Source organism: Drosophila persimilis, unplaced genomic scaffold (genome assembly GCF_003286085.1).
Source record: "Drosophila persimilis strain 14011-0111.01,24,50 unplaced genomic scaffold, DperRS2 tig00000002-arrow-pilon, whole genome shotgun sequence".
Taxonomy (NCBI): Eukaryota; Metazoa; Arthropoda; class Insecta; order Diptera; family Drosophilidae; genus Drosophila; species Drosophila persimilis.
Genome location: NW_020825289.1, coordinates 6,068,518 through 6,094,160, shown reverse-complemented (window position 1 = coordinate 6,094,160; position 25,643 = coordinate 6,068,518). Strand labels below are relative to the sequence as shown.

The 25,643-nt window shown below is 43.1% G+C and overlaps 2 protein-coding genes across 2 annotated transcripts in view; one reads left to right on the top strand and one right to left on the bottom strand.

Moving 5' to 3' along the window:
• LOC113565064 overlaps positions 1-25,643 on the top strand; it is an 81,548-nt gene that overhangs the window by 28,489 nt on the left and 27,416 nt on the right. The gene's annotated exons all lie outside the window — the stretch shown is intronic.
• On the bottom strand, positions 1,549-3,200 carry LOC6590447 (splicing factor U2AF 50 kDa subunit). Its single transcript, XM_002015838.2, has one exon. The coding sequence runs from the start codon at positions 3,178-3,180 to the stop codon at positions 1,699-1,701; it is 1,482 nt and encodes a 493-aa protein (XP_002015874.2). The 5' UTR covers positions 3,181-3,200; the 3' UTR covers positions 1,549-1,698.

Below are 25,643 nucleotides of genomic sequence, written 5' to 3'. Positions count from 1 at the left end.
GGATAAGGAGAGAACAAGCTTCTGGGGCTCTTAAATAGAGACATCATCGAGGAGGAGGAGGAAGGCGTTGCCTCGGGGCGGTAGCCTGGCCATATAATTATCTACTACATCATATTCAAATGAAATCAAATGAAATGATGTGAAATGCAATTAAAAATGCATAGAGAATGGTAACCCCAAAGCGAAGGAAAGGGACGGAGGGAGAGAGAGAGAGAGTGGAGTTCACTCAACTGTGGATTTGATTTCTTAATTTCGATTACCTAACATATCCCGAGGGGGCGGGGGGCAGGGGGCAGGGCCCTAAACCCTAACCTCGGACACAAATCGAAAGAGAAGTTGTTTGACCAGAAGATGCAGGAAGGGGAAAAGGGAGGGGGAATAGAAGATGTTGAATCTGGACGAATGGGCACTCAATCCAGTTAATCCCCAGCTTTTGTGGCACAGATCATAAAAATTTACAAACAAAAATCAAAAGAAACCCTTTTTCTTCTCTCTCTCTCTCAGAGTTCTCTCTCTCGCTCTGATCCATCGATGGAATTTTTATTGTATCCGCCGTATCTTTATGGGCGTTTATTAATTACCCATCGAGGAGGCAGCAGCAGGGCATTGATTTTCATGGGACAGCCGGAGCGACAGAGCGGCATCGAAAGAAGTTTTTTTCTCTCTAGAGCTAGAAGGGAGGGGAGGTGGAGGAGGCAGCCTCTCCTCTGGTAAATGACATTATCCAAAGGCGTTGAATTGATTTGAGAGGAAGAGAGGAGCGAGGCGAGGTACCTTTCGATAAAGCGTTTAGTCGTCTCTCCACTGAGATAAATCGTTTGTTGTTCCTCTCTACCGGGACGGGACTGTGGCTGTGGCTGTGGCAAGCATTTCATTATTGATGATCGCCTGTCGGGTGTCCGGCAAATGACCAAAAGCTAAAAGATAAGAGAAACCCTCAAAGGGTACATTGTACATACATCGGAAGGCACTCCTCTCTGTCCGTCTGTCTGTCTGAAACCTGAGAAAAATGCAACCGCCGTTCAGCGAGAGATAAGAAGACGATGGAGAAGCTTCTGCCATTGAAGAAGGCGGCCCAGGGCCCAGGGTCTGTGGGATCTTAGCTCCGTAATGAGATTGACTTTGGGGTTTCAGGTTTCAGGTACCAATCGAAGGCAGAGGCAGAGGCAGAGGAGGGCAGCGGCGAAGGGCTTTGGGTAGGTGTGAATCTGCTGTGAGAAATGCCAACGCGATAAGGCGCAAGGTTTAAAATTTTAATTAAGCAAAAGCCGGGCCCAGGAGGAGGCGGCGGCGGTGACTCCCCAGAGCTTTAAGGATTGCAGCCTTAAGTCGGTTTCCCTAATTGAATCCCAAAATGAAAGGCGTATCCTTCCAGAGATATTTTTGAAGCGATTTCTTGGGCAGCAGATGAGAGTTCTCAGCGAAAGAGAGGGGAGAGTGCTCTCTGCGAAAGAGAGAGGGGTATGGACTTATCTCTGAGGCGATTTAATCCCTGAAAACAAGACTTTCAGCGCAAAAGATACGAACATTCGCACAGATACCACGATTTCTGACAGCTCTAGAGGCTTTTCAGATTACGGCAACTTGTTTATTTATCTGTAGAAAGGCAGAAAAGACACCCCCAGGGATTAAACCTTAAATTGGGAATGGAATTGAGATCAAAAATTGCATTCAAAATGGAAATCCAATGGAAATCCATCAAAAATCCTCCGACAAATACTTGTCGCGATCGAAGAAGGAACCAATGACAATGCGGCCGCTGAACTTGCGGCCACTCAGGGCGCCCAGAGCCTTCTCGCTGTCCTCGATGGTCCCGAAGTGGACGTACACCTTGCCGCAGCCCTTGGGGCGAGTGGCAGAGTCCCCTCCTCCTCCCCCTTCCCCTTCCCCTCCGCTGGCCTGGGGACGTGGTATCTTGAGGCTAAGAACCTCGCCGTACTTGCTGCACTCCTGCTCGATGTCGGCGCGTATGTCCTCGTACTCCTCGTTGTCCAGCAGCTCCTCCGGCAGCACCATATTGAGGAGGCACAGCACCTGAGTGGCATTGTTCAGGCCCGCTGTGGAGCCCGTGAGGGATGTGGCCACCAGGCCGGGCACTTGGATGGGAATCTGCTGGATGCCCGCGTACCGTCCGCTGGGTATCGAGCGCTGGACGATGAGCCGGCGGTCCCCGAGCTGCATGCCGTTCAGGTTGGCAATCACCTGTTCCGTGAGCAATGGATCGACGTACTCGAAGAAGGCGTACCCCTTGCTGAGCGTTGTGCTGGGGTCCTTGACCAGATTGAAGCCCCGCAGCTGGCCGAACGACAGCAGCAGCTCCTTGATCTGCGTCTCGTTCAGGCACGTGGGCAGGCCCCCAATGTAGATCTTGTGCGGCGAGTCCGGAACGAGGTTGGAGATCGCCTGGCTGCCCAGGCTCCCAGTGTCCGCTGAGGACGACCGGGACTTGGCGGCCGCCGATGAAGCACAGCCTCCGACGGCGTCTGGGATGCTGCCAGCGCCAGCGGCAGCGCCAACGGAACCCACCGGATGGTAGTCGTGTGGCCGTCGGATCTTCAGCACCTGTCCACGGAACGAGATGCCATCGAATGTGGTCGCCTGGGTGGCCTCCTGCATCGAACGGAACTCGATGAAGGCGAAATTCTTGTCGAGATTCGCCTGGCAGGACAGCACCGCCTTCCCGTCGAGGCACAGCTGGCCGCCGCAGTCGTCGCCGAGCAGCAGGAACTGCTGGTTGAAGAAGGCCATGATGTCGTCCTCGGTGACGCCGAACGGTATGTTGCCCACGTAGAGGCGACGCGCCTGGCGCGTCACCATCGCAATGGCCGCCGTGTCCGCCGTCGGCTGCGTGTCCGACTGGATGCGCGCCGTGATCTGGCCACTGGCCTGCATGGCCTTGTACTGCATGGGCGTCACGTGGGCATAGCCCTCGGGCGGCACATCCCACAGGCTGGGGCCGTGGCGGCGACGTTTCGTTAGGGATTTTCTGGCCATGACACTCGAACGGGTGGCACGCGAACGGGATCGGGAGCGGGAACGGGAGTGGGAGCGGGAGCGATCTTTAGAGCGGGAACGATTCCTGGATCGGGGACGTGTGTAGCAGGAAACCGCCTGCTCGGATTTGCTGCCACTTCGATTGCGGTGCGAGAGGCGCTTTTCCATTTTCCGACCACCACCCATTGATATCTCTCTCGCTGGAAAACACATGGGTTGTTTTTTAGGGGGAAATACGTGCGGGAAAAACGATGAAAATCTTACTCGTAAAACAGCGCAAGAATTCACTTTCCTTGTTATTTTTTTCGCGTTGACAGCTTTCACAATGATTGGCACTTTTCCCCTTAGACAGGAGACAGGGTTGCAAGGTGCTGACCGGGCAGGCGCCCCCTAGAGTTGTAGCTGACAGCGGCAGAGGGCAGGTGCACCGGCAGGGTTAATTAAAACCCGAATCTAAGGTATTTTTCTCTAGAAAATCGATTAAGAAATACCTTTGACCAATTTAGGCGACAATTAAGTCTTTTTTTTTTTTGGTATGGAAATATCTATGCATATCCCCGAAACGTATCTGCGGGTGTTTTTCGATCGAATAATCATCATCATTAGTGTTTCATCATCGTTTTCATCGCTTCATCGTTTTCATAATTCCATTTAATATCCGCTAATCAATTATAATTAATTGGCAATCGGCTCTCACCCGCAGGCGTGGCATGAAAATAGCCAATTTGTTAGAGAGAAAGAACGAATGTTGGTTGTCGCAATGTGTGGTCCATCTTGCCCCAAGGGGGGGTACAGAAGGGAGAGCACCAGCGACATTCCATGGAAAGACACAACTTCATTTGGGATCCTCCGATTCGAGCGACTCAATTAATTCCCATAAAGGCGACACAATAAAACTGTCAACCCAAAGCAGGATCTGGCATAATGAAGTGGGGATCGATCGAGGAATTCTTTATAGATTTTTGTTGTTGTCTACCTTCCACCAGGCAGGCACCCTCCGTGCGATAATTTATGTCCCTCAAGGCGATACTCAATCACCATTCAACGGATAAATGGGCTGCGATCCTTTCAGGATAATGGTCTACCGTTTAATGGTTATTTGATGGCGCACACAGAGACGATCTACGGGGAGGATCTTCTTCATGCAAATGCAATCTCTGTCCGGCATTAAGTCTCCAAATTAAATATATTTCATCGCCAGTGTCCAAAAACCAATTAATTTGTTGTTCATTTGTTGGATTTTGGCTGGCTCTTTTTGTTGGCCAATGGCCAGAACCTGTCCACACACACACACACACACACACAAACACAAACACACACGACGCAGACACGCAGACACTGACAAACGCAATTAATTTGTCCATTTAAATTCAGGCAGTGAATGGTCTCCCACCTCCTTCCACCTTCCATTCGATTCCATGAGGCTGATGATGAGGTAACCCTACAGCCACATGCCCCGAAAAAAATATTCTGAACGTTTTTCGATCGGTTCTCATCATTTGAGGAATGCAACCAACCATCCCATCAGCGAGGGCGATAAATTATTTTTTCTCAACAGCTCAATAAAAATTCATAACAGATTGTGCGGCAGATTGTTGGGGTTTTTGACCGAAAGTGAAAATCAGTTTAAAGGAAAAATAAAATAAAAATAATAAATAATAATAATAAACAAAAATAATAAATTATAATAACAAATAAAAATAATAAATAATAATAATAAATAATAATAATAAATAATAATAATAAATAAAAATAATAAATAAAAATAATAAATAATAATAATAAATATAAATAAGAAATACAAATACAAATTATAATATATAAAAATAATATTACAAATTATAATATATAAAAATAATATTACAAATTATAATAAACAGCAAAAATAACAATAAAAATACAAATAATAAAGAAAAAGTATATGCAAAAAGTTGTACAGCACTAGAGAAAAAGTGTTTTGAGCAAGCACTTTCTCTTCGAACCGCAGGAGAAAGTTTTGCAACACTAAAAGAGTTTGAAAAAACTTTCACTGAAAATAAGTGTGACCATGGCTTTCGAGAGCTAAAAGCCAACGAAATAAGTATCGAAAGGCCAAAGTTGAAATATTTTATGGGAATAAATGCATCGATATCTGATTCTTGGGTTTAAAGAATTTTTTGGCTCAATTACAACATTTTGCTATAGGAATACATATAGAAGGAGATTATATATTCAGTTCTTATTGGATATAAAAAAGCTATATTTTATGTATGTCCCTGTCAGGGCCAATCTATAGATTACCAAATCCCCTTGAAACTACATTGCTTAAATATTTGCCTGACTATTGTGTGATATTTCTGGAATTCTGCAGGAATTTGACACTTTCGTTTGTAAAATATGTTTTTGTATAGAAAATTCCTTAAATTCCCTTAATATACGTTCATATAATATAATTCTGCATCTGTTGAAATGCGATCAAGCGCCACACATTCCCCCCCACCCTGTCAATCCAGGAGCCAATCCACCCTCGGCAGGATTTCTATGATTCATTCGTTTCGCACGATTCACACTTCATGGCGACTGAATGGCTCGTATTTCAGTGCCATTAATGATATCCCCCCAACCGCCCCTGGAATATAGACCTACTCTTTGTTGCGGTTAGCCAACAGATGGCGCCACAGCCACTATTGAAAATTGCAAAAATTCGTGGCGGTGGGGAAATATTTATTTATTTTGAATGCCCATAAATATTATGCTACAAAAACAGTTTGTTTTCGTTGCTGAAATGATGTGGCATATTCAACAGGAAAAGGGCACAGGATAAGGGGGGGAATGGAGGGAATAAATGGGTCAGCAAGAGGAATGGGCAGGGGATAATGTGACCGCACACGTTGAAAGGGATTGACAGAACAGAACGGAACGGACAGTCCCAAAATGAATCTGTGGGGATAGATTGATATTGACCGACGACCCCCGAGGCTGCCCAAAAACCCTGCTTTGTGGGGTGAAAAATGAACGAGTGAGGGGGACAGAGAGCGAGGGAGAGGGAGTTTCAGTTCCACGAATATGGGTCCCCAAAAAAGATTCGACCGTGTGTCGTATGGAAAAAAAGAGGAATAATTTTGTATAATCAAGTTTAGGTTTGATTCACTTTTTGGTGGTTACCCACCCGATAGAGAGGGGGGCGGTGAGGTGTGGAGAGGGGAGGGGAGGGAACACTAGCCACCAATTGATTTGTGGCCGTAAGCGTGTGAACGTGATTTTATTATCAAATGCGTAGAGTATTCTGTTCTGTTCCACTCCAATCAAATATTTTGTGTTAGTTTTAGTAAATTAAATAAATCATCGAATGGCAGCAGGCAGCAGCAACAAAAACATCTAAAACAACAAAAACTGTGGCTCTCTGTTTGCTTTTGTCAACAGAGAAATATTTCAATTTATTTTCTGATGCATCAACAGAAAAACAAAAATACATAAAAACAAAAAAACAAAAACAAAAGCCCATAAATGGGGGGGGAATAAAAATAACACACACTGAATATTTTTGCATGCAATTTTTGTGGCCGTTGGCCTGCATTTAAGCTGACTTTTTGGTTACCCTATAAATGGGTATGTGGCGGAATGGCAGGAAGAGAGCGGGAAAGAAGCAGCATATAAAGGACCTCCTTTAGGTACAATAATTATTGCTATTTTTGGGGAAAAATATATTATAAATATACATAAATATAATAATAATTTAATAATAATAAAAACAAAAGCTTTACAATTTATAAACTTTTTAAGATTTTGAAAAAAAACTATTACTTTTTAATAATTATTAGATCAAAAGACTTTATTATTTGTTCATAATTAAAAACAGTAAAATATAAAAACTATGCATTTTTATTAGTTTTTTAAATAAAAAAAATTATTTTTTAACGATTTTTAAAATAAAAATAAAAAATAAAATAAATCATTTTACTAATTTTTAAAATAAAAAAAAATAAAACAAATCATTCTACTAATTTTGAAACATATAAATATTTTTTTTTTCTATGATTGAAAATTATTAAATTCATTTTTAAACAATTGTTATTAAAATAAAAAAATGATTAATTTTTTATTAGTTTCGAAAATACCAAAATTTAATTATTTTTTGTTTAATTCATTAATTTAATATATACTTTTATATGCACACACATATTTTTAAAAAACTTTTTTTAATTAAATATAATTCTTAATTCTTTATAATTTTTTTAAAAATTCTGTTTATTATTTCCGGAAAATTGTAATATTTCAATAATCCCCGATATTTTTGTCCCAGCTTAGAATGCACTTCCTAGGGTATTGACATCTTCGAATCCAAAAAACCGCAGGATCTTTTCATGTTTTTGCATTGCTTCAGTCCCGTTTTATTTGTTTTTGTATGATTCCTTGTCCCCTGGTACCCCCCACCGTCCATAAATATCTTTCGAGTGCACCCGCAACTACTTGAGATTACAGATTTTTCAGCATTACAATTTGTGTGTGCAGTTTCTTTTTTTTTCTCTCTCTTTCTTTTGTATTTTTATGCAATTTCTCGACAATTTGTCGTCCCTACACCCACCCCACCCCCTGCAACTGTGTGTGTCGCATCCTCTGTCATTCTTGAGTTTTTGGGTGAGGAATTTGCATCATAAATTGTCAGCAATGCCATCAAATATTTATACATACATACTACACTATACATACATACATCCTTATATATATTATATATATATATTTATATAAACTCTGTTGGGTCTGGCTTTTGTTTTTTATGGGGGAGCGAGGAGTGGGCAGGACAGTGGGAGGACGAGTACGAGGACGTTGACATTTACTTGGTGCTTCTTGTGCTTTTATTTCCCGAATTAATACCAACGCAAAATACTGACTCTCGCGCTCTCCCTCTCTGCCTTTTCGGGGTAGATACTTGCTTGCTGTCTGTCCCTCTCGTTTGGTGGGTGGAAAAAGGGAATCTCTAATGATTTTCAGAGCTGCAGTTGGCTGTAATCGAATCGCATCTAAAGCAGCTCCTCCAAGGCCCTTGGTCGATAGCAGATCCAACATTCTAAATGTTCATTTGTTAAACAATAGTCCTGCACTTTCGTTTCCTTAAGGCTTTCGAAAGTCAAAAGCATTCCCCTTGATGCATTTTATACGAAACTGTTAGTATTATCAATTATCTATTATCTTTTCAAATACAAAGCAAAAATCTCAGAGATGAAGATATTTTCTCTCTCTCTCTCTCTCTTTCTCTTTTCCAGCTTTTGATGGCTGCCCCAATAACTATTCGATTTGCTTGTTATGCTTTGCTTAGAGCTACATTCTGCTGCAACTGCTGCAACCTCTGTCCGACGACAAGCCACAAATGCCATAAAATCTGTACATGCCCCTCACCCTCCCTGGTTGGGGGTTTTCCACTTCAGTGTCTCGCCCCCGAAGTTTTGTTGCATTTACAAAATTTATTTCCTGTGTCTTTCACCCCTCTTCCCCTCTGGTGTCTTAAACTTAACCCTAGAATGCTCCCCCACCTTTCTTGCTGTCTTAAACTTAACCCTAGAATGCTTCAGCCCTCTCCCCCCCTCCCCCCTCCCCCCTCACTGACCAAGACTTAACCCTTGAACGCTTTTCTGAAATTGATTTCAATGCAAGACTCGCTTTGCCCTGAACTGCAGGAATTTATGTTTATGTTTTTCCGCCCCATGGCCATTCCTTATTCCCCTTTCCCCGCCGCCCTTACAGATTCCCCTAGCTTTTGTTCTTCCTTCGGGGAAAGGGGGGAACGGGGCTTGCATTCAAAATCAATTCAGAATTTATGCATTTTCTGGTGTAATTTATTTAATGAATGTTTAATAATCTCTCTGTGCATTGGTTGTGCTGTGAAATTTATGACAATCGCAACGTTAATTGCCTGCCTGGCGCCCCTCCGATATACCAGACGGCTGGGCGGAGGGGGCAGGGGGACATTGCTGTTGAACGGGAGGAGGGGCAATGCAGAATGGCAGGGGGAGATGGGGTGGCGATACGAGCAGTGTCAACGAGTCGAACACTCGTTCTGTTTGCATTCAATTTCATAAGTGGCGGCCGATCAGGGGGTGGCCAAGGAGTGGGAGGATTGACCCTTCCATTGTTTACTTTAAGCTTAGAACCGACATGACACCCCCCTCCCCCCTTTACGTTGACATGCTGAACACATTATTAGAAGCCCCCCCTCGACAACCCCCAGCCACCCTTTTCGATTCCACATTTCCATCGATTGTGCCACAAAACGGAACTATTTCTTCTTTTTTTTCTTTTAGAAATTTAATGAGCGCCTCAAATGAAATTCTGAGGGATAAAGATTAAGGTCTGAGGGAAGCTATTTCTATAAAATACTTGGGGCAAGAAATCCTGTTAAATTATTGTTAAAATTGTAAAGATACTTAAAGAATTGAAAGAAAATTCAAATTCAATAACAAAAACAAAATTATTTCCATTTTCCAAATTTATTGCAATTTCACGAATTGATATACATATTACATACATATATATATATACTTTTATCTGAAAATTTGTTTAAAAAAAGCTAAGGTTTACTTTTTCGGTATTCTTTTTAGTATTATTTGTATTATTGGTATTTTTATTGTCAGGTTTTCCCGTAAGAAAAATGATTCTTGATATAAAATGTTTTCCAAAAAGACGATCTAGCTATCCTAAACGAATTCCCAGATGCTTGGACGGAATCACGGCTAATGGTAGATTTATCTAATTTTATTACCACGGAATTTGGTAAAGAATTTACGTCAGATGCCTTAGCACAAACAATTTTGTAGAGATTCAGTAAGTTTTTGCTTTTTTTGAACCCCAACTAGAGCCCTTCATGAATCCATGACGAACGAAGCGAGTCCTGAATCCTACCGAATCGATGGGGGGTTCCAACGCTGCACTTTTCCTCATTTTTTTGGAAATGCCCAGAGAACGCTTTAGGAAAATAAACCGAAATCTTTGAAAGGATTAGGAATAGAACCCAAAAATCTTTCTTAAAGTTCAAAGAAAATTGCAATAGTCTGATCTTTGTCTCTCTTTGTCTCTCTTTGTCTCTCTCTACTGCTGCTGCGGGGCTAGCCATCCATCAAATTTCACTCACATTTTCCCTTTCACTCAGCTAAAGAACTTCCACTTTGACCTGGAAACTCCAACAGACAGGCACATGCATCAGGGTCCGTGTGGCAGATAGTTTCTCCTGTGCGGAGTGGACTGGACTGGACTGGACAGGACTCTTGTCTCCGGTCTCCGGTCTCCAGTCTCCAGTCTGTCCATCATCCGAAAAAGCGACACTTGTTTGTCTAAACGCTGTCGCGTGGCAACCTCTGCACCGAGTACAACAGCAATATCTATTGCTGTGGCAGCATCTATCTAGCTGCTGTGTGACCTCATGATCTCTTGGCCAAGGCACAAATTTGCGGCAGTGTGGCCTCAGTGCCTTCGTGTGGCAGTACCACACTCGCCAGAGTATGATTTATGATGGCTCTACACATCATAAGCGAATGCGTTTATCATTTTTTACACTCTCTGGAATCCGAGGTGGCTCAAAAGGGAGGGGGGGCACTATGGTATGTCTCTCCATGAATCTGTAGCTTTCCTAAAAATCGGCGAAGAGGCGACATTGACAAATGACAGAAGAAAAAAAAGAAAACACCGCCCGGAAAGTCTGCTGGCAGTCGTCCATCTGGTTCTGGCTCTGGCTCTGGCTCTGGTGGGGTTTGGGGGCTCTGGCGCTTAATTTGATCTCCAGTTTCAGCACGCGTATCCGGGAACGTAGGATATAATGCCATTCTAGCCGTGTGGCAACATTAAATATGCAATAGATTCCCCTGCCGCCAAGTTTTAAGGCATTCGACCAGGGCCGGGCCGGTGACAGTCCTGCCAGTGCGGCAGTGCGACAGTCGGTGTCGCATAAATTATTCTGTTAACAAGTTGTGTCAACATCATCATTAACAACAAAAACTCCAGCAACAACGGCCACAACATCAGCAACATCAAGAGACACACAAAAGCAACATCTCATTGTCTGAAATGTGAGACGAGACCCCAACGGATGGTCGGATAGACGGATGGACGGATGGACGGACGGACAAGTGAAACTTTTCTTTTTCTCTTTTTATTTTCATTTTCTTGTCTTCTATTGGCTAATGGGAAACATGTGTTGGTCTGGGGCAGGGCCAGATGGAAGATATATCCTTCAAAGTTACTTTTTCTCTCGGATTTTGGATAGTTCTTGGAGACTTTAAGAGTGTTTAATATTTAAGAAAACTTGGGTGAATCTTGGAGATGGGGAATGCATCTGAAGAGGGGGGCTATTGCCATGCCACACTTCCTTTCCCCAAGACCCTTTTCTTGGGCAGGTTTCGGTTTTTCCATTTTGCGGATGACCGAAGGCAATTATCGACAATCGCTGCAAAGGAAAGGAAGTGCCAATCCCTTCCACAGAAAAGCGCAACGATGGATGGAAAAGTGTTGCATAAATCAAAGCCAAAGGTGCACGAATGATTCATGCATATGCTGATCGCAAGGAAGTCCCTCCATCGTCGCTTCCTGGTCCAACGGGCCACACAGAGTCGACGTCGAATGGCTAATTGGATTTCCCAAATGGGTATGAAGGATAGGATCAGCGGGGGCCCAGGCCAAACCATAAATGTGGAAAGAATAGAGACCGCCAGAGAGAGAGAGAGAGAGAGATTGTCAAAGGGTCTCTGTCTCTTTTCGTCTGGCTCGGGGGGGGAAGGAAAACCACTTCGCACAAAGTGAAATTGTGCGTAAAATTCGTTGGTCACGTTTTCCACGTCTGTTGGCAATTGTTTTTTTGTCCAGTTTGCAGCAGCAGCGGCGGCAGCGGCAGCGTTGCGGCATTGCTCTTTGCCTCGTTTGCCTGGCTGCCATTAAGCGCGTGCAACATGTCGTCCCTCTTCTATGCCACTGCCGTTGACTGCAGTTCGTGTCATTTCCATTGTGCGGCGGCGGCAGTCCCTCCTCTTCCTCCTGTCCCTCTGGTGAGTGCAGCTAATCTTTTGTTTAGATGTTACATGGCATCAAATGAGGGTCGTGGCATGAACGGGAGACCGGCAGAGCGGGTAATAGGATGTGCCATAAAAGGAGCTTGTTGTCTATGCGGATGCGGATGAGTATGTGTGTGTGTGTGGCACAGGAGGTGCGGTGCCTCCCGCTGAGGTCTCAAATTAGGCACAAATTTCACTGTCCGAGTGCCAATTCCGATCATATCTCCAGTCTCCCCCCCCCCCTCTCTCCCTCTCTGCAACACCAGGGACAAAGAGAAGGGGAAACGCTACCGCTGGGGGGTAACGATAAGTGGAAGTGGAAATGGACGGCACGGAGGGAGGACACACATCTTTGTTCGCTGAGTTTTTCGGTTTTTCGGATTTCCAGACCCATTAGCGATGTGACATTTTCGGATCAATGGAAAAGGGAATCAAAAGCCTCTGTAACCAGGCCCTGTTCTACCTATTCTATGGTCGCCATATCTCTACGATAGTTGAAGGAAATCAGGCTGGGAGCAGGGGAAACTGAAGAATCTTGAGGTATGGCGGGTTCACAAGAGCTCAACTGAAGTGCCCTTTAAACCCGCAGCACACAGAACAGGAACGGCCACCGCAAGGCACCGCACTTGAAGAAATCCTTGAACGCTGACCAACAAATCAGCGATGGCCAAGGTGTGGGCAAAAGTGCTTCAGGGAAGGAGTGCTCGAAATCGAGTTAAAGGATTGAAGTCCTCAGGAAGGATGAAGTGGCAGCGGGTGCGGTTGCGATTGCGGGAATGCCTTCGAAACGGATTGCGATGCCCGGAGGCAAAGTTTATTGTGGCAGGAGTCGCAGGTACAACAACAGCGCTGCAGCGAAGGGGGGATACACGAAGAAAAATCAACAAAAAATCAAACATAAAGTCCACACCCCTGTTCGGCACTCTCTCGCTCTCTCCTGGTGCCTTTTGTCACCAGTTAACCTCTCAGCCACGCCGCCTGACTGTCCGCATACGGGAGAGTGGAGATAAGCCGAGCCGAGAGAGGGCGACAAAGGGCTAAGGACAGGGAACTGCTGTTCGAATGAGAGGCAAAAATTATTGCAAAATGTTTTCATGACGAATGGAAATACACGCCAACGCCACGCCGATTTCTGCCCTGCATTTGGTCATGCCTGGACCCAGTGATACCCTGGAAAAAGGGTTGTATCACTTCTGTGGAGATGTTTGCAACACAGGCAGGAAAATTGTCCCCGAATCCAACAAGTCCCAACATTCGTTACCGTTATCTTTAAACTATTAAAAACAGTGATCACAAATAAGAGTTTAAAGTTCTTAAAAATAAAACTCTTAAAAGGTACAGGTTTAAAAAAAATATACTGCTTTTTTGAAAAGGTTACTTTTATTGCCAATTTTTGCGAAATAAATTTTAGTATAACATTTGCTTTTAATTTTGTATAATACATAGAATATATAGAATAAATATAAATATAGAATAAAACAAAAAATATTCCTTAATTATTCCTTAATGAAATAACAAAAAATATCCTTATTTAACAATTATAACGTAAATTCTGCTTAATTGTTGTATAACATTTGTTTTTAATTTTTCATAATACAAATATAGAATAAAACTAAAAATATTTCTTAATTTTTATTCTGAATTTTAAATTCTTTTCTGAAATCTGAATTTTAAAATATTCTTTAATTATTATTCTAAATTTGAAATAAAAATAAATATTCCTCACTTTTGTTCCAAACTTGAAATTAAAAATAATCCTCAATTTGAATTCTAAATTAAAAAAAAACCTTTAATTTTCAATACAAAATTTTATAAACAAAAAATAAAACAAATTAAAAAAAAAATATTCCTTTATTTGTATTATAAACATAAAAATACAAATATTCTTTAATTTGCATTATAAAATTTAATTATAACAATAATAAGATAAATTCTGATTAAAATAATAAAAATCAGAAATAAATATTTATTTCATCGCTTGTATTATACTATTTATAATCCCTACGATCCCTGGTTAAAGATCTACAAAATGCAAGATGCGCTTCTCATTGTAGGGTATGCGAGAGGCGAGTACCAGCCAGTGGAATGTTGTGCTGCTATTTGTGTGCAATATTTTTTTTCGCGATATTATTCGAGTGTCTGAGAACGAGAAAAGCAGAGGGGTTAAGTGGAGCGGAATGTGGAGCGGAATGTGCAGGGCGCTAAAGTGCGAAAGAGAGAGAGGGAGTCCAAGTGTGTATTTGTATTTGTTGTGATTGTGGATCCTGTGGATTGTCTCTGCCGCTGCAACGCAATGGTTGGATTTTGGTTCAAGCTTTTGGGCATTTTATTATTTATTTTAAATGCAAACAGCGAGGCGACGGCCCAGGAATAGCAACGAACTTTGGATGCACTTCTCGAAAAATATAAATAAATAATACAAAATAGTTTCTAGAGGAAAGAACTAGACTCTGTCTGCCTGACTTTCAAGGGAAATTCCTCGTTTAAAGATACATTGTCACTGTGAGATATTTGGGGGCTAAATTTAGAAACCTGGAACCAGGAAAAACTCCTTTATCTAATTGCCTTTTGCCCCCCCATAAGAAACTGCACATCAAATGTTGCCCTTGACTTCCGTAGACTTTGCTCAAGGGCTGCGACGGTCATAAGGACTAAGATCTGCACAAACACACGCACAGAGAAAGGGGGGAGAGAGGGAGAGAAGCCAAACAATTGTCCCCCGCAGTGAAAATATTTGTATTTAATAAAGTCAAAGGCCAAAGAGCAATGGCAGCGGCAGCGGCAGCGGCAGGGGTGGGGGTGGGGGATTGGGTGGCCTTACTTTTGCATACAAGTTGCGGAATTTAATGTAGCCTACGGCCATGGCAATGCCACTTGCCACTGCCACATGTGGGGGAGAGCAGAGCGCAGCAAATGCAAAGGCGTAAAAAATACAATAAAATTCGAACATGAAAAGCCTATTTAAAATGCTGACATACGAAATGCGAGGACGAGGACGAACACTTGAGGGCTCGACTACGTGTGGGTGTGTGTGTGTGGCCATCCAGGGTTGGACGGGGGTGGGGGGATTACCATAAAATGGAAACAAAAGGCACAGGAAACGTAGGCCCGCGCGCCCCATCCCCTGCCACACCTCAGCCTGTGTCCTGTGTGTGCGAAAATATGAAAATTGAGTGAAAATATGTAAATGTAAATGAAATATTGTGTGGACTTCGCGTTCGCCGAAAAGTGGCCGGGAAGACGTCAAAGTCACACATACACACACACACACACACACGCACACGCACACACACACACACACACGCACACGCACACACACCAGCAATCCTTCTACTTGTTTGCCCCAAAAATTTATGCGTAACAAGTCGTTGCACCATTTATCATTTCGCTCTCACTCTCTCTCTTGTTCGCCAAGGATGAAGTAGGGGTAGTCCTGGTCCTGGCCCCAATCCTCCGACTGAATGAGTGACTATCCGCCTGTCTGTCTTCGCAGCAGAGCCGTTCGTTTTTCTGGCTGTTATTTAAATTATGAAAATTATTCAAACCGCAAATGGAATCATCATCATCAGTTATGGGCCAGCACCCCGCTCCCCACACACACACACACACACACGTTGAATGGCTAGAGGACTCTCAATCAGAGCATCACACAGAAAGAGAGGGAGAGGGAGACAGAGAGAGATCCAATCCACAAATGGCAATCAAAAGAAGGTGCCCATAAATAAAAAAAAAATAAAGAGAAAAAAAAAATGCGAAACAGAAAACAGATTTTCATGTTTTTCTATGGGGAAAATGCACGTTTATTGCCTGATGAAATGTCGAGTGGATTTCGACTCCTTCTTAAGTGTGTGGGGGTGTGGTTTATCCCGAAAATATGTCTACCCTGTAATCACTCAGATGAGAACAAGCTTTCAATTTGTGCTTTGAAATGTAGTGAAAATTGTGTGAAAAAGTATTTCAAGCTGTCACCCCCTCCGCGCAGAAGTATCTTGTGGTTTGATCAAATCTTTCAGAGTTTATTGCTTTTTGTGGCTTTAAATGTCAAATACTTTGATTTATTTTGGTTTGGGATTCATTAAATCTAATGGAAATTTCCTAATGAAGAGTTGACCTTTCAAAAAGTGTGGATCTAGGGAATTTTCGATGGAATCCTCTGGATAATATTTCTATATGTGGCATGAAATGTCATATGCTAGGTTAAAATATATTTCTTTAATTTCTTAATGAACATTACATTCCAGGTAGTGTTTTCCATTTATTTTAGGCCGGTATAGATTAATAATTAATGAATAATTTTTTTTTAAATATTTTGTAATCATTTTAGAGGACTTATTTCTATTGATAACTTCTTTCGTTCCATCCAGAAGCTAATCTATCGGTTTGGCCCGACGTGAAGTAATTTTGCCACCATTTCCACCTTTGGCTAATATTAATTTCACTCAAATTGCCATCGCCTGACAGCTGGAACAACATTTTTGGAGCTATTAATTACGATTCTCAACCGAATTCACAAATAAACCCAAAAGATATTCCATCTGTCGCACTCTCTACCTCTCCTCTCTGTCAGAATGCACAAATTGCTGCCACTCAGAGTGGGATTTTGGGCAGAGATTTCAAATAAATTAAATAACTGTTAACCTCAATGCAAAATTACGTTGATAAATCCCTGGAAACTGAGGAGCAGTGCCCCACGGCATTGTGTGTGTGTGTGTGTGCCAAATGAGGTTTTGACCAAAAACCGACATTGAAAAATGTTGGAAATATTTTGAGATAGGTACACCCAAACAGACTGACAGACAGACAGACAGACAGATAGATAGATTTACAGATATATACGGCTAATGAGTTAATTCAATTAAGAAAAGACACCAAAGATGATTCGGTGTGGGAAGGGGGAAGGGGAAGGTGTGGCAGCAAGCATTTTGAGTTGCAATTTGACAGTTTTCAATTAGTCAGAGTGTCATTGGGTCATGAAAAGTCAGAGGGCAGGCACCAGACAGGCAGCAAGCCAGAGGGGGGGCCTACGACGTTGCATCCAATGACTCGAATAGAGGACTAGATGGATGGATGGATGGATGGGAGTGGGGACGATTGCAGTTTGCAGACTGTCCTTGTGGCACACTGCCACAGCAGGGTTTTTTGTCACTCTTGTTGGTCGGTGAATAATTCATGGGAAAAACACGAGTACGAATGGAATGGAGCGGGGATTAAAATCGACATTCGACATTGCTAATTTAATTAGTTTTCCCCCCCCCTGTCACTGCCCCTGCCACTGCCCCTGCCCCTGCCCCACCATCGCAGTGTTTCTGTCTGTCCCTGAGGCAAAAATAAACACTCGAGCGTTAATGCACGAAATATTTAATTTATACTTACATCAACATTGCGGACGGCGGACGGCGGACGGTGGACGGTGGACAACCTTCGGGATCTAAATGTTTTTATGGCCAGAAAGACAGCAGGCAGGCTGGCAGCACCTGATGATGAGCCAAATGATGGTGGCCGAGAGGAGGGGTACCTCCTGGCAGCTGAAGATGGAGCGACAAAAAAGTGGCAGAGCGCCAAAGGCGCCACCAGAATGCCCTCTCCGGATGGAGGCTAATAAAAATCAAATATGAGTGAAGGCAAAGACCAGCGACGGGTCAGAGGTTAGCCAGTCATTCAGCGGGTGAGCACGAGAGACGGAGGCAAGGCGCCCAGGCTTCCTTTTGAGAGGTCGCTGCTGCTCTATGCCCCACTCTAAGGCCTTGCCCCGTGCCACATTGGTTGCCGTGACAGGGACACGAACGTGGAATCAACGTGCCCTCGGCCCTGTGGCACGTGGCGATAAAGAAGACATTCACGGCACTTTGTTCGAACATTAAGTGGATTTAATGTAAAGTTTATGTTTTCCTTGGGTTACGTGGTCGATTTCCGTTTTATTGCCTTAATTAAAATGTCTTCCTTTTGGTCTCTGACCCCCGGCCCCTCCTCCCCCACCCATTCGGCCCATATAATCAACGAATATTTATGACTATTTCAAATATTTATTTGCCCTTATGCCATTTTATGGATTGCACACGAAACATCCGCAGGTGAGAGACAGAGAGAGGAACATAGAGTGGGGCGGGGCGGGGCGTGGCGGGGCCTGGGCCATCAAATTGGAAAATGGCCCCTGTCCGGGCACAAAAATTAAAATCGCATCAAATTTTGATGCTGAGCGGAAAATTGTTATGGCCATGGAATACGGCAGAGGGGACGGCTAGGACGCCTGCAGGACTCAAGATATGGGAAACATTTCCGGGGATTAGCCAAAGTAAGTAATAAATGGGAAAACAGCTTCAGTTTTCCTTCACTTTCTGTTGGGAAATAGTTTTTAAAAAAAGTGAGATTTTGTTCGTAAATGGATCGTAAATAACAAATTGTAGTTTTATGTGGCAAATATTGCCAAAGATCTCTTGATATTTCTGAGAATTGGGCAATTATCGTGTATATAAATCGGGTGGATGCGTATTTCTATAGATTTATCAACAAAAAACAGCAGAGATTTGCTCCACAATAATAAGATTACGTTTCGGTTTGATTTTTCCTTAAAATTGATTTATAGAAGGAGTTTGCGAATCAGTAATTCCATGAAATGTCGGGAAATAGAACCACAGATGGTTTCTCTTTCATTTTCGGGGTATTTCGATCGATACAAACCCAAAAACTGGTCATCGATGAAGTGCGTGTATCTTTATGGAGAATATAACCCAAAAACAGCTGATAAATGTCTCCACAGAATATACCCATAAATATTTCAACCAAAACTGCTTTAAATTGTATAAACAGATGGATTTTCGGCTAAAGTTTAAGTATCTTTAGAGAGATATTGCCAAAATACGAATAAAACCGCGTTTTAATCTTCCAGATTACATAATGAACGCCTCAACACCTTTGTGGACGGGTGGGTGGGTGTTTTTTATATGGCGATCAGTCCATAAATCCCAGGCCATAAATCGACCACGCATTTCGCTTTTGGCCCGAAAAAAAGAAAAAGAAAAAAAAACAGCTTACGACGAAGACACCAAATCTCGGGTCAAGAGATTATCGCAAACAGATAAAAAAGAGAAGATACAGATACACTTTCGTTTTTCATAAAAAAACAGATAAGAGAGGGAGACAGAGACAGAGACAGAGAGAGTGGGGAAAAAGGCAAGAAAAGAAGCACATAAAACGGCTTAAGATTCAAAGATCTTCCGATGAGCTTTAAGCCGGGATTTTTTTGTGCGAGAAATGCCATAAAACATGCGATCATAGCCATAGCTGAAGATCTTCCAGTTAATGTCTAGCTTAGCATATAAATAAACCCCAAAGATCCCCAGAAGAAAAGCTCTTGGATCGAGGCAGAATCTTCTGTTCAATTCTTATACAAAAAATATGAAGATAATACTTCCAGAATATTCCATGGATGGTTTTTCATTCCCTGCTTCAATTATTTCCTTTCTGCTTTTTCTTTTGAATTACTGCAACATTTGGGGCTTAAAAATGGAACGAAATAAAGCCACAAGAAAAAATATTTATCAAACAAAGACCACTGGCAGCTACAACACAAAATTCTTGCTGTTATTATTTCTGGGAACACGGGAAGCATTTTACAGCAACAAGAACTGTTTTTGGTAGCTGCTTGACAACCCACTTGTAGAGTTGCCTCAGCAGCAGTCGTCGTCGTTTCGCTGAGGTAAAATAATGCAAACATAAGATTGTAAAAAGCGACGGAAACTAAGTTACCGAAAGCCTTTTTGGAAGCAGCAGCAGAAGCCACAGCCAGCGGCAGGCAGGCGGCAGAGGCCACAGCAAGCGGCAGGCAGAGGCACGCAGAGGCAGGCAGCAGTTGCTCAAGTGCAAGTGGGAGCTTCAGAGCGAGAGGGAGAGCCATACCGATGTTTGTGATACTCTATCTTTTGGGCAAAATACGGCAAAATATAGGGCAAAATATAAAAGGGTTTTAACATTCGATTAAAGCTGCAGAAAGGGTACAAAGTCTGTCTTGACAGAAGAAAATTCTTTCGGATTCATGGAAAACCGCCTTAAAATTATACATTTCCAATAGATATTATTATATTTTATGATATATTTCTTATAGATATTATATTTTATGATATATTTCCCATAGATATTATAGTTTATAATTTATTTCTTATAGATATTATATTTTATAATATATTCTCAGATATTTTATTTTATAATATTTTATGATATTATATTTCCCATAGATATTATATTTACTATATATTTATTTTCATAGATATTTTATTTTATTATACATATATTTTCATAGATATTTTATTTTATTATATATATTTTCAGATATTTTACTTCATAATATATTTCACATAGCAATTATATTTGATTATACATTTCCCATGGAAATAATTGATCGATTGATGGTAAAAGTTGACCGATTGATTGTCAAGACTGCATCGCATACTCTCAAGCATATACCCCTTGTATACCCTTTGTTTTTGTTCCACTAAAAAGAGGAAGGAAGAGGGTGGAAGAGAGCCCTCTCTCTCTCTCTCGCTGAAGGGTTTCTCCGGGGGTCAGCTGCTGTTTCTGCTTTAATGCAAACAATGGAGAAGCTTAACAGCCGCCCAAAAAGGGGGAGAGCGAGCGAGGCCCTTTCACTTAACTCTCTCTCTCTCTCTCTCTCTCTCTCTCTCTCTCTCTCTTTTGCACTCATGTACATATGTAGATATGTTCTGGCTGTCCGTCCGCTCGGTCGACGCTTAATTGCGTAGGAACAGCAGAGCAGAGCAGAGCAGCAGCAGCCTCTTGGCTCTTGGCTCTTCATTCTGCTGGCAGTCTGCTTATCTTGCCCTCCCCCCCACCCCTCCACCATGCACAGTGCACACCTTTTCGGCTCCCCTTGCTCTTGCAGCTACCTCTTGAATGTGTGTACATTTTTACTAATTTACAACAATTTTCGTTGTACTTGAATACAAAATGCAACCGTTGCCTTTTCTCTCTGCACCCACACCCACACCAAGGGCTGCCTCTCCAAGTGCTCTCTCTCTCTCTGTCTCTCTCGCTCCTGCAAGCTTTATGCATGCTGATGCAATTTATAAGAAGAAACAAGGAGATTCCCGAAAAAGGGAGCAGCACACGGTGGAGGGAAGACGAGAGAACAAGGCTTGAGGAGAGAAGGGCAAGTGCCACTGAAAGAGAGAGAGAGAGACAGACAAAAAAACAACTCGTATTTAAATGAGGTTAAGTTAGAGTAACTATTGTTCTTACAACAAACCCCAAAGCCCCAAACACAGACAGAGAGACAGAGACAGAGAGAGAAAGAGAGATAGAGAGCAACTTTTCCAAAAAAGATATATTGGTGCTAAAGTCAGGGGCTATTGGCAAATGGGTCAAGTGTAGCCCAGGGGGATGCACAGCTGCTGCATGGTGGAGAGGGGGTTTGGGGAGAGGGCAGAGGAAGATACTTCTTGATTAAATAATCGTTATCGTATCGGCTTTGAATGTGGGGGAAGGGGAGAAGGTCAGAGGAAATTTCTAGAAATTAACCCACACTCTAATACCCCTCCAGATTAATATGTACAGGAAAATGCCCCTTCCCTTCTATTAGTTCCGATAGAATGATAGAAACATAAAAAATATTAAATAATACTAAATGGCGGACACAGACAATAGAGATTATTGGAGGAGAGACAAGGAGGATTATTGCAGGGGAGAAGTGTGTTTAAAGTGGAGGAATGTGGTAAAGGGGGAGACTGGAGAGTAGCACAAAAATAAGTGAAAGGAGGCCGGAAGTCCTGGCGGGATTATTCCCTCCCGTCTGTCTGTCGAGTGGCGGGGCGTGGGCTGGTAGAGGAGGAGGGGTCGGGGGAGGCTTAAGTATTCTCCATTTCGAAAACATTGCGAGGCACTCGAGCACTTAACGAAATTAAAATTGTTCATAACATTTCACTCTTTTTCTCTCACTCTTTCTCTCCCTACGTCCCTGGCCATCACAATGGATGGGGGAGGGGCATTCTCCGTAGTCGTATTAAAAGCCTGATTAATTCCGATGACGGCGTTGACAAAAGGGAAATTTAATATTAAATTATTTCTCTCTGTTCCACTCTGCGACTCTTCGACGCCCCCGCTGTAGCCAGAGGCGGGAATGAGGCAGTTTCTCTGTTACCCTGGATTCATATTTGTATCTGTAGCTCCTTCCCGTATCTCTCGCTGTATCTGTATCTGTTCCCTATATCCTCTGCTCTTTCCTGTTTTCATACAATGCCAAAGTCAATATACGAATATTCGTATGCCAGGCTTCCATTATTAATAAACAATTGTCTGTATCTGTATCTCTATCTGTATCTGTATCACTTCTCTCTATGGATATTTATCCTCATGTGGATACACATATATATACTGTATTTACACAGGCATACCCCACCACCAGCCTCCAAAAAATACATGTGCAAATAAATTGCGAAAGTTTCGAGCGAACATCCTGCGGATATTTTGTTCGACATTTTGTCAGCTCACGTTTAAAGAGGAAGAGAGGGAGGGACAGGACTGTATGGCATTGAGATAACAAGTAAAAGCCCTGAATAATGTATTGCAATTAGCGCAATTACAAACAGATTGCCACATGAATACATCGAAATACGTACTACCTGTCGATCTGTGGAAATGTGGAAAAAAATGTAATTTTTCGCAAAAAACATAATAAATTGAATAATTTAACAAAGATTTAGGGGGCAACATTAGGAACTTTTAAATTTAAGAGAAGGAATACACCACGCACCAAGGGATAACCCTCTCTGGGGCCGTGTCGCACCCCCCCCCCCCCCCCCCCCCCCCCCCCCCTCCACTTCGAGAACATACTCGTAAATATTTATCCAACGATAAAAGAAATTTTGGAATTTTTCCCTTGTTTTTTTTTGCGGGGGTTTAACGCGGGGGCGGCTGGTGTAAATAAGTAGCACAATTTCCCTTTGGTTAACCCGAAAGCCACTCCCACTAGCGGGGCCACAAGGGAGGGATGGGGTCTGCTACACGTACGATTCCAGTGGATTCCATATTCAAACGGGGCACAAATGTCAAGGGACATATAAAGGGAGCAAATGAACAGGTTGGCATTTGGCTATTTGTTGCCCCGGCCATCCATTTCGATATTAGCCCAACAATGCGCCAGTAAAGTTCTGGGAAAGCATTTTCGGAGAGATAATCGAAAAAAAAAATAGGGTATGGTTTTTCGGGGAAATGGCAGGGAAATGGGGGGAGCACAGAACTATTTTTGTCACAATTATTGGGGACAGAATATTTAGCAAGAAAATGTGGACTATCTGCAGGATCTTCTGGGAAGCATGGCGGAATCATCCAAAATGGAAACAACTACCAATCGAGTCTTCTATAGAGGCTCTAAGGAGTATAAAGAGAGAGTACTGAGGATAAGAACGGGCCTTCCACCTTCCATCGAGTAGCATATTTGGCTCTGCCTCGAGACGGAGCTCTCTCTCTCTCTCTCTGTCTCTTAGATATAAGGGAGTACTTTCCAGGGGGTACTTTCAACGAAGACCTCGGCTCATTCCAGGGAAGATGTTTGTTTCAAAAACTGCCATTCGAATCGCATATACCCGGCACATACTGTACTGTATGTACGCTTGAAGGACATCTAAAATGTAATTTACAGATTCCCCTGCGGCATTTGCTGCACAACAATGGAAATTACCATCAGCTGTGATGATGATTATGTTCCGGATGATGAGAGCCAGAGAGTGGAGAAGCGACAACTCTTTTGTTGTTGTTTTGTTGTTGTTGCTGCTTTTGCAGGTGAATAAATGTCTTTAGTTCTCTTCTCTCACTCTCTCTCCCTCTCCTTCGCCGCTTTTAGGCTGTTTGCAAGTCAACAGAGCTTTGCACAGTTATCCCCCTCGACGCCCCCCCTCTCACACCGCCTTGCTTGTGTCAATATTGACGTCGACCGTATCTCTCTCTTTATGACATATTCCGTTCCTTTTTTTTTATTTTATTATTTTTTGTTGGTTTTTTTTTTGGCTACTGTCGGGGCGCGCTCACTCCGGCATTTCTGGGCTTTGTTTGCATCTTCCTCTTGTGGTCGCGAGGCGCGGAAGGGCCTGACAGGGTACGCTAAAGGAAGGGTAAGGTCATAGGCAGCGACGTATTTTGGAAGAGACGAAGTCCACCCGGTTTGAGGTAGAAGACAGATCTACATGTAGATCCTAAAACATGTTAATGAAATGTTTTCTTCTTTGAAAACCCTTCTATGATTGACTCAGCCAGCTCTGGAGCCAGCTCTGGAGCCAGCTTTGGAGCCAGCTCTGGAGCCAGCTCTGGAGCCACCTCTGAAGCCAGCTCTGGACCCAACTCTGGAGCCACCTCTGAAGCCATCTCTGAAGCCAGCTCTGACGCCAGCTCCGAAGCCAGCTCTGACGACAGCTTTGGAGCCACCTCTGGAGCCAGCTCTGAAGCCAACTCTGGAGCGAGCTCCGATGACAAAACATTTGTAGGGCGTTACTATTTATATTGTCTTTGGGCCTTACCCTCCCTGGAATATACCTTTTGTGTTGAGCATTTTAGTTTTTATTCGCTCTCTCACTTGGGTAGACATACGTATGTATTAGTAGTACTTATATACTCTTATATATTGTTCATGATTGTGCGACTTACTTTGAAAAAAGCAAAAACCTGGAAACCCCCACTGGAAAAGGCCTTTGTGGGCTGAACTTTGCTTATTTTGGGTCTGCTTGGATGTCTTTGCTCTCTCTCCCGCTGTATCTGGGTTAGTGGGTAATGCAGTTGGAAAATCCGCCCTGCTCTGGGGTGAATTATGGCCCAAGAAGATGTCTTAATGACGTGGGAGAGAGAGTCCACACATAGAGAGGGTGCGGGGGATCGCATTGGCATTATAGACTCGTAGCCCAAGTTGACCGCCCACAAGTCCAGCCATGGATATACCCTATAAATGTGCACAAAGAGAGGGTATGAAGGCTGTGAGGATCGGTTTAAGGCATTTTCCATAAGGGAATGCCATTTTCTGTACAATTTCCATGTGAGAAAAAGAAGAGTATTCCAGATTCAGTAATTTTCTCTTGGACTTTGGGGGGGGTGTCCCGCCCCGTTGTTTTTGGGTGGCACTTGATGAGTGGCACGCAAACTGAATCGGTGAAGAGTGAACGTGGAATCTAGGCCCATAAATAAAGACAATTGGCCAGTTTCTCATGGGGTTCGATTCGGTTCGGATGGGGTGCAAGGTCCGCAGACAGTTCTTGGAAGACGGGCGACAGCTCCATCGCCATCGCCAACGCCAACGCCGCACAGGCGGCGACAAGTGGAGGAGGAGCTGTCACGGCCTGACAGGTTCCCTGGCCAAGTGGCAATATGGTAGGCAAATCACGTGATCGACTCTGCGCTGACAGTTTTAGGTGTCGAACGAAACAAAACGATAAATGGATAGATGGGTAGATGGGTAGATGGGGCGGGTGGAGCTGGAATTCCAAGTGACTCACGTGGAAGGGCAATCACAGTCAAAGGATCTGATGATGAGAGAGAATTCGTGAAAGTATTCAATTACGAGTCAATCAAAGTGGAAGGAAGACCTGACCTCGGACTTCAAGCGGATCGCTTCGCTTGGGTCTCGATGTGTTTCCGCCGCCA